Source organism: Heterocephalus glaber, unplaced genomic scaffold (genome assembly GCF_053883595.1).
Source record: "Heterocephalus glaber isolate CG9 unplaced genomic scaffold, H.glaber_assembly_v1.0 deba00001761, whole genome shotgun sequence".
Lineage (NCBI taxonomy): Eukaryota > Metazoa > Chordata > Mammalia > Rodentia > Bathyergidae > Heterocephalus > Heterocephalus glaber.
In genome coordinates, this window is record NW_028258458.1 from 2,376,088 (window position 1) to 2,385,122 (window position 9,035).

At 59.3% G+C, this 9,035-nt stretch overlaps 1 protein-coding gene across 1 annotated transcript; it reads left to right on the plus strand.

Annotated features, from left to right (window-relative positions):
• Nucleotides 1–1,016: 1,016 nt before the first annotated feature.
• Tm6sf2 (transmembrane 6 superfamily member 2) lies at nucleotides 1,017–8,044 on the plus strand. Its single transcript, XM_004873430.4, has 10 exons — nucleotides 1,017–1,229; nucleotides 3,017–3,120; nucleotides 3,525–3,622; nucleotides 3,688–3,791; nucleotides 4,108–4,190; nucleotides 4,696–4,820; nucleotides 4,984–5,085; nucleotides 5,417–5,509; nucleotides 6,051–6,170; nucleotides 7,410–8,044. The coding sequence occupies exons 1-10, from the start codon at nucleotides 1,135–1,137 to the stop codon at nucleotides 7,614–7,616; spliced, it is 1,131 nt and encodes a 376-aa protein (XP_004873487.2). The 5' UTR covers nucleotides 1,017–1,134; the 3' UTR covers nucleotides 7,617–8,044.
• Nucleotides 8,045–9,035: the final 991 nt, after the last annotated feature.

The following is a 9,035-nucleotide window of genomic DNA, read 5'->3' on the forward strand; positions in this document are numbered from 1 at the left end:
CAGGGCCAGAGGTGGCCTCCACAGGCGGCGTGTGGTGTGTGCAGACTGGAAGCTGGGGTGGAGCTCAGCCTCCAGGAACCTGAACTTCACCCCCAGGTGACAGGGCACCCGGGGACAGAGGCGGAGTCAGACCTGGGCCTGAGACCCCCTTGTGGCACGGCTCAGACTGGGACCTGGCCAACGAAGTCCAGGTGAAGGGTTCAAGCTGGCCCCGGCCCCGGGGGCCAGGAAGCAGGTGGGCATCACTCACCTTGCTGTGGGCAGCAGCCACGAGTTCCCCGCCTGGGCGAGACCTCATGCAGACTGGAGTGGGGGCCGACACAGAGGCCCTAGTTCCCACCCGCAGCCGTGCCCAGGCGGTGCCCTAGAATGCGCCTCCTGCCATCCCCGACTGGCCCTGCGCCTGAGCCTCAGTCCGTTCCCCAGTTGACTCCATCTGGACCTAATTTCCGACCCACCTCCCACCTCTCCCTCACCGAGGGGCCCGACCCCGGCCGCCTGCTAGGAGCTCCCACCCAGTCAGCTTCGCTGCCGTGCGTGGTCTGACCGCTGCAGCCGCTGGCAGACACTTGAGTCCCAGAGTGCGCACTTGACCTTGGGCCGCTGAGCCAAGGGGAGTGGGGCTAGAAAGTCCCCTTTAGGGAACCTTAGGGATGTGGTGTAGCTCAGTGGCAGGGCGCTTGCCTAGCATGCTTGAAGCTCTGGGTTCCAAACCCAGCACCAAAAAAACCCCCTTAGAGGTCGACGTTGGGGGTGCCACTTTGTCAGGACAAAGAAGGCACAAGTGCACCCCAACCCCAGCCACGGGTGGAAAGAAGCCTGGAGGACCAATTCCGACGCCTCTGGGACGCAGCCCGGGCCTCTGATCGCGAGTGTCCTGTTCCTGCCTTCGATGGAGTGGGAAACTGAGGCCTGGGAGCCGGGGTGCAGAGGGGGCGGGGCGGGGCGGCCGCCGGGGGCGGGGCTTCGGAGGCGCCCCGGGGACACGCTGGGCGCTCGGTCTGCGGTGGGGCCCGGGCGCGGCGGGGGCGACCTTTGCGCGGGGCGGGTCCCTGGCCACCCCCGAGGGACGCGCAGTCCCCAGGAGCCGAGCGCCCCGAGGCCGCGCGGGGCCCCGCACACCGCGCCGCCGCCATGGAGCTCCCGCCGCTGGCAGGCAAGATCGCGGCGCTGTCATTCGGCGCGCTCCCGGTGTCCTACGCGCTCAACCACGTCGCAGCGCTCTCGCAGTGCGTGCGGGGAGGCCGGGCGGGCCGGGCGGGCCTGAGGGGGCGCCGGGCGGAGGATGCGATGCGCGCCTCGGGATCGGCGCCCGCGAGCCTGCGCCCGCGCCCGGGAGGAGGGGGCTGGGTGGGCCCGAAGTCAGCCCCCTCCGACCGGAAGTCCCCTCCTGCGGGCCGCAGGCTGGGGCGGGGACTCCCGGGGATGTTTGAGCAGATGGGTGTGGAGCAGCAGAACCCCCAACACATGGCCGGGCTGTAGAAAGCTTATGGGGTCTCCCAGAGATGCCCCCAAGCCTTGCGGCTTCCAAAGTCCCCTAGGGTCAAAGTATTGTCCCAGATTAGCCCCGGGTGACCCAGCTCTTCCTGCCCCGCGCTGTCACAGGCCCAAGGCTTGCTTTCCCTCAGGGTGGGCTGACTCTGGCCTAGACTCAGTTCCCTGCATGCAGTCAGAACCTCTGTCGCTGTTCCCTAAGCCTAAGTCCCAGCTCTGTGAGTCCAGCAAGGCTCTGTCACGCTCAAGCCTGCTCAGGCCAAGACGTGGGGTGGTTTTGCCATGGATCTGAGACCTAGGTGCTGATACCTGTCTGTTGCATGGACCCCGGCCACCTGAGTTTCTTCATCTGAGTAATGGCTGTCATCCTAGTCCTCACCCCGTGACTATGGGAAGGGTTACAGGCTGGCAGCAGAGCCACGGTCTCATCTGACAGCTGGAGTCATCACTGTTGGTCAGACAGGGCCAGAGTAGAGATGGGGCGGGGGGGGAGGGTGTCTTGTGACAAGATGAGGGGAGATTGCTGGACAGGGCCTTGCTGTGTGGCCCTGGACGGGCCCTCACCCTCTCTGGGCCTCGGTCTGCCCACTTGTGCTGGCTGATGCCAGAGACCCAGCTCCTGTCACCTGTGTCACCTGCTCGCCTGCCTTATCAGGACGATGGGGCAGATCTGGGCAGGGATAGGGTGCAGTGGGTGGAGGTGTTTGGACTTTAGCTGGGAGGAGTTGGGAGCCTCAGACAGAGATATCTACAGCGACCTGAAGACCCTCGGGAATGGGGCCAAGCCGGGCCACCCAGGTGCTGGGTGTTAAGACCGAGAGCAAATCCGATCAAACACACCAGCAGATAGGGAATAAATGGTCCGGCAGAATGTTTGATGGATAGCCCCTCTCTACCTAGTCCCAGGGGACAAGGATCCTTTCTAGGGAGTCAAGGAGGGCTTCCTGGAGAAGGAAAAAACCAGATGGGCCATGAAGGACGAATAGGAGTTTACAAAGTAATTTCTGGGGGCCAAGGATGTAGCTCAATAGTAGAAAATATGCTTAATGTATGCAAGGCCCTGGGTTTATTCCTCAGCACCACAAAATGAACGAAAGAAACCCCAGCGTGGTGGCACAAGCCTGTAATCCCAGCACTTGGGAGGCTGAGCAGGAGGATCGCTTCAAGTTTGAGGCCAGCCTGGACTACATAGGGAGACCCTGTCTCAAAAAGAAAAAAGAGCCGGGGATTTACCTCAGTGGTTTTGCCGCCTGCTGCGCAAGCGTGAGGACCCGAGTTCAATCCCCGGTATCAAAAAAAAAAAAAGAAAAAGAAAAAAAGAGGGGAGCACCAATGAACTGAAGAAAGGAGGCTTTTCACTGGAAGCAGTTTCTAGGAGGGAGAAGCGGCCTGCGCAGAGGCAGAGCCGTCTAAAGGAGAAGACTCTGATGATCAGCAGATGGAGTGCGCTGTGTCGCCAGCAGGGAGGGAGGCAGAGGCCCCAGCACTGCTGGGCCTGCCTGATGGGGTGCCCTCTCCTCAGCCCCCTCTGGGTGGCGCTGATGAGCGGCTTGATCCTGGCCCTGCTGTTCGCGTCCATCTACAGCTTGTCCCGAGGAGAGATCGCCTATGACTCGCTCTACGTGGGTGAGTCCCTGGGAGGTGGTAAAAAGGGCTGCCTCCCCGGGCCTCCACCTCCACCTTCAGACCTGCGGCCACTGCAAGGCCTCCTCCACCAGGCTGGGCGCCTCGAAGGGCTCCCATCACATTGGAGAGACCGGTACTCCTCCATTAGACTGGGGAGCCCCAAACAGTCTCCCCTTTTAGACTTGGAGCTGGCAGGGCTGTGGTTCTGTAACTTGAGCAGTGGGGACAGGGACTGCTCTTGGAGCCTCGTGTTAGACCTGCTACTTCAAGCCCCGCCCCCTTTACACCTGACCTGAGACGTGCAGGCCCAAACCTTGACCTTGCGGTTTTAGCCCCGCCCACACGCGGCTCGGCCCCGCCCTGCAGGGGCCCCACCCACCCAGGCCCCTCCCACTCTCCCGCAGTCTTCGGCGTGTTCTCCTTCACCTCCGTAGTGGACCTCGTCATCGCCCTGCAGGAGGACGGCTACATGGAGGGCTTCATGGAGTTCTACACCAGGGAGGTAGGTGGCGGGTGGCCAGGGTGTCCCCTGCCCCGTGGTATGTCTGAGCCTCGCCCCGCCCCCAGGGCGAGCCATACCTGCGCACTGCACACGGGATCTTCATCTGTTACTGGGACGGCACCGTGCACTACCTCCTCTACCTGGCCATGGCCGGCGCCATCCACAGGAGGTAGGCGGCAGGGTGGCTCCTCGGGCCCCGCATTGGGTGGGGCAGAAAGTGTCTGAGTGAAATCAGGAGGCCCCTCATGGGCTGCAGCCAGGGGTGGCCAGGAGAACGTTCTCTAGATGTCAACAGGGGTGAGGGTAGTGGCCACGTGACTCACACCCACACTGTCCCTGTGAAGCCAGTGTCATCCCTGGTGTCCTTTCCATCCTGGACAAAACAGAGAGGGGCCCGGAGCTGGGGCGCCAGGGTGGTCTCTGCCCTACCTGGGACTCTGACACAGGGACAGGCACCCGGTAGTCACCCTGTGTTCCTGGCCCAGGAAGCAGTACCGGAACCTTGGGCTCTACTGGCTGGGCTCCTTCGCCATGAGCATCCTGGTGTTTCTCCCCGGAAACATCCTTGGTAAGGATCCGGCTTAGGGAGCCCCATCCTTGTACCGGAAGCGCCCCATGCTGGGTCCTCCATCCCCTCCCCCTGTCTGCAGGTCCCTTCTGTCTCTTTGTCTGTCCATAGATAGCTTCAGCCAGCAGCCTCCCCGTTTCCTCCTGGAGGTGGGGGCGCCCAGGGTACTTCTGCTTCCTCCCCAGGGTTTTGCCCACACACCAGAAGGGTGTTTCAGGGTGGGCAGAGCGGAAGCTGTGTAGGTAGTCTTGGGAGGTGGGGCAGAGATGACAATCGAGGCATTGGGACAGCACGGCAAGGACTCAACAAGGAAAGCACCTTAAATGTATTCATGGGAAGGGCAGCACCACTGGAGAGTAAGATCTGTATTCACGGGGTGAGCCGAGGCAGGCCTGGCTGAAGAGCACTGACGTCGTTTATGGGTACTAGGGAGCCATAGGAGTGATGGCGCAGGAGCAAGGTTGGCATGTGTAAATCAAGATGTCTCTCTCCTCCACCATGGCAGGGAAATACAGCTCCGAGATCAGGCCCGCCTTCTTCCTGGCCATCCCCTACATGCTGGTCCCATGCTGGGCTGGCATGAGGGTCTTCAGCCAGCCCCGGGCGCCCTCCTACTGTCCCCCCAACTTGGTGAGTGCCATGTCCCCTGGGCCAGCCAGGCCCCGCCTGCCTCCGTGGACCCCGAGTGAGCTGCGTTGGAACAAAGACCTGGTGTCCTCCGGGAGGAGGGGCTTTGTCCTCTGCCTGTGGGATTCCAGATCACTCCTGCAAAGTCCGATTCTCCCTGGGCCAGGTGCAGGAGGAGCAGAGGAAGGGGCTGCTGCAGCGCCCGGCCGACCTGGGCCTCCTCGTCTACCTCATCCTGGCCGCGTTCTTCACCCTGTTCCGGGGCCTGGTGAGCCTCTTCACAGCCTCCCCTCCCCCGGCCTCCAGCCTCCCTTCCCGGGCCTTTATCGCTTATTGTTAGAAAAAAACCACTGTTCTGTCCGGTCACCCAAGGACGTTCGTCATCTGACCTGAGTATCCCATGACAATGCCCTGTTTCCTGCAGTTCTCATCCTCCTCTCCCAATTCCTGCATGGACAAGGCTGGGGTCCCCAGATGGACACAGCTAGGGCTAGGAGACTTAGACCAAGGAATAGGGACCCTGCTGGGAAGCGGGGGTGAAGTGGCTTCCTGGAAGAAGGATGCTTGAGGTAGCTGGCTGTTTCGTCTGTTTGCCCCAGGTAGTGCTTGACTGCCCCACGGACACCTGCTTTGACTACATCTACCAGTATGAGCCATACCTGCGGGACCCTGTGGCCTATCCAAAGGTGCAGGTGAGAGAGCAGGTGGAGGGAGGTAGTCATGGTCCTGCCTGGGCCTTTTTGAAGCAGATGGCCAGAAGCACAAGTCAAATTGGCAGAAACACATGTGGAATGTATTGCCTTATGGGAAAAGTAACAGATATGGTCTTCAGGTATAGCTGGATCCAGGTGCTCATGGGTAATTCTGTCTCTGGGCCCTGTTGTCTTTGCCTGGCTCCCTTTAGGGGTTGGCAGAGGCAGCTCTAGCTTTCCATATACCCCACTCCAATACCCCAGAGGAAATGAGCCCTTATTGTTACCCCAGAATGTAAGCACATATCTGAGGCAGACTCTGATTGACCCAGCCCCAGTCACATGCCTATTCTTCATCATGGCCATGGCATTCTGGTGTTTGGATTGGCCAGGCCAGGGTCATGTGCCAGTCAGAGGACAGAGGCCTCTAAGGGAAACAGAGGTGCTCTCAATCAAGGGTAGGATGGGCAGAGGGCCCCCCAGGCTGGGCGAAGTCCCAGGAGCACTGGCTCCTCTCTTAGGCCATGATCCGCACCACCAGATGCTGATGTACCTGTTCTACGGCTTGCCTTTCTACACCCTGGCCTCCTACGCCCTCCTGTTCCCGGGATGCTCCTGGCTGCCTGACTGGGCCCTGGTGTTCGCCGGAGCCATTGGCCAGGTGAGGGTACAGGCAGTGTGTAGGCAGGCATTGTGCCCATCCTGGGCAGCCACAGGCCCAGGACCCCAGAATTCCCCAGACTGGGGGAGACAGTTACCCCCGGCTCCCTGGAGTCAGAACTGAAGAGGAAGATGTGCAGGGGCAGGGGGATTACAAAGGAGGAAAGGTTCCGCAAGGACCCAAGAGCTGGGCTTTGATGTACACTATGCCCTCTCGAAGTCACCGTTCAGAGTTCAAGGCCTCAGTCCTTCGCGGATTTTGTCTTAGAACCTAACTCCTCCGCTATTGTTTTTTTGGCGGGAGGTTTGCAAGTGGCCAATCCGAGAGCGTTTTTCAGTTCTCCTTGCTGCTGATTGGCTGCTGCCCTGTAACACATCGTGGGCGGATGCCCTGGCATTCCCTCCTAACACTGTAGCTATCTGAGTGTTCTGGTTTCGTTCTTAAAGCCCTAAGATCCCTAAGATCCCGCCAAATGCTTTATTAACACAGTATTTTATTAATTTTTTTTTGGTACCGGGGATCAAACTTGGGACCTTGCGCTTTTGAGGCAGGCAGTGGAACCACAGAGCTAAAGGACATAACTGCAGGAGACAGCATATTGAGGGTTTAAACTATAAAAATAGGCATTTATACGCATATTCCTGACCATATCTGAAATTCGCGATTTTTTTCACAATTTGTGGGAGCACTGGGAAGGTAACTCCTGCGAATTTCAGGGTCCACTGTATGCAGAGGAGTACTCTAGGTCGGAAAGGGCATTCCTGGAGTGGGGACAGCACAAGGAAAGGCACAGAACAGTGGCTTAGTAGGACTAGAATGTAGGTAAAGGCAGAGGCAAGAGAAGTGGGCAGCTGGATGCTGAGGGTTTTGAGGTCTGGGCTTGTGTTGAGGGTGATGGGAGCCATGGGAGGTGTTGGAGCGGTGGAGGACCCAGTCGGAGCGGGGGTTCCCAATGGGAAGAGATAAAGCCTGCATCGGGGCAAGGTAGGAGGGCCGAGGAAGATTCCCAAGGGGGAAAATGGGCAGAGTTCGTGTCCCGAGGGGTTAGGAGGAGGACCTGAGCCGGGTCAGAGGACCGGTGTTGGCAGAGTTCAGACGCAGGTCCAGAGGACGAGTGAGCCACCCAGCCAGCGATAGGAGGACGGGGCTGTCAGGAAGAACTGGGTGGGGCTTTGGCGATGCTAGGCGGCCACCGCCCACCCGCCCCTGACCTTTTGACCGCGGCCTCCCTTTGCGCAGGCGCAGTTCTCGCACATGGGCGCATCCTCCCACCCGCGCACGCCCTTCACCTACCGCGTGCCTGAGGACGCCTGGGCGCCAGTCTTCGTCTGCAACCTGCTCTATGCGATCGGCCCGCACTTGCTGGCCTGGCGCTGCCTGCTTCGGCCCGCCTTCTTCCTGCAGCCACCGCCCACACCCCCAAGCCCCAAGAAGAAGCAGCAGTGAGGGCTGCGACCCTGGCCTCTGTTTACAGGCACAGCCGACCCTGTGCGGGAAGCCGGGTGGCGCTTTAGCAGCAGGACGAAAGTCTCCAAGGGTCTTCTGTCCTGGCCGTGTCGGTGTCAGGCCAGTGGGTGGAATGGGATACCCACAGCAGGGCTTCTTGCAAAGAGGGCGTCACTGAAGTCAGGTGTGGTGGCTCATGCCGGTCATCCCAGCACTCAGGAGGCTGAGGCAGGAGGATTTCTGTGAGTTTGAGACCAGCCTGGGCTACATAGGGAGACCCTGTCTCAAAAAGCTAATGGGGGGGGGGTTGTGCTTGTTCAACTCTCACCAGGCCCCAAAGGCCACAGGAATGCTTGTGCCCCCGCCCAGGATTTCCTCGTCATCCCCTTCAAGGGTCTTTTTAATAAAAACCCTTTTGATGGCTAAAATGTCACTGCCTAAGTGTTCAGGGTGCTGGGGCGAGGGACCTCTTCTTGTGCAACACAAAGGGCTTGGTGGCTGTTGGAAGGCTAAGTGCCAGGGGGCAGAGGTTGGCTTCTGGTTGGTATGGACAGCTCCCTCTTCCAGATGGGGGAAACTGAGGCTCAGAAGGGACAAGATACCTGCCTGAGGTCAAAATCAAGAGAGAAAAGCCACTGCTCTGCTGGAAATGGTGGCACATGCCTGTAATCCCAGCTAGTAGGGGGGCTGAGGCAGGAGGCTTGCCAGTTCAAGGTCAGCCTGAGCAACATTAGCAAAACCATGTTTCAAATAAAATAAAAAGGGCTGGAGGTGTGGCTCAGTGGCGCTTGGCTAGCATGAGTGAAGCCTGGGTTCCATCCCCAATGGAAAAACAGTCATGCGTGGTGCACACCTGTAATGTCCCAGCACTCTGAGAAGCTGAAGCAGGAGGATCACAAGTTCTAGCTCAGCCTGGATAACAGGGACCTAATCTCAAAAAATAGAAAAAGGGCTGGAGATGTAGCTCAGTGTGAAGGCTCTGGGTTCAAGCCCCAGTACTGGGGAAAAAAGTCATTACTCTGCCAATAAACTACACTGTAACTAATAGTGTGGCACGATTATTACACACCTACTGTGTGCCATGCTGACTGCTAACCTCCACTACCACAGGCTGGATCTCGGCCCATATTCCAGATGGGGAAACTGAGGCTGCAAAGGGTGAAGGTCCTGGCCCAAGGTAACACCTGGGTACAGCCAAGCTAGGGACCAAGCCCTGGCCGGTCAGACCACAGAACCCATGAGGGTTTCTGCTGGCTGCCTTGGGCTCATCTTAGGGGAAAGTGAGGCTAAGAGACAGCCATGGTGTTGGGAGAAGTGCTCACCATTTCCTGGGCTGTGATTTTAGGATCCTTTTTCCTTTCTTCAGTGCTGGGGATTGAACCCAGCGTCTTCCACATCCCAGGCAAATGCACAGACCGA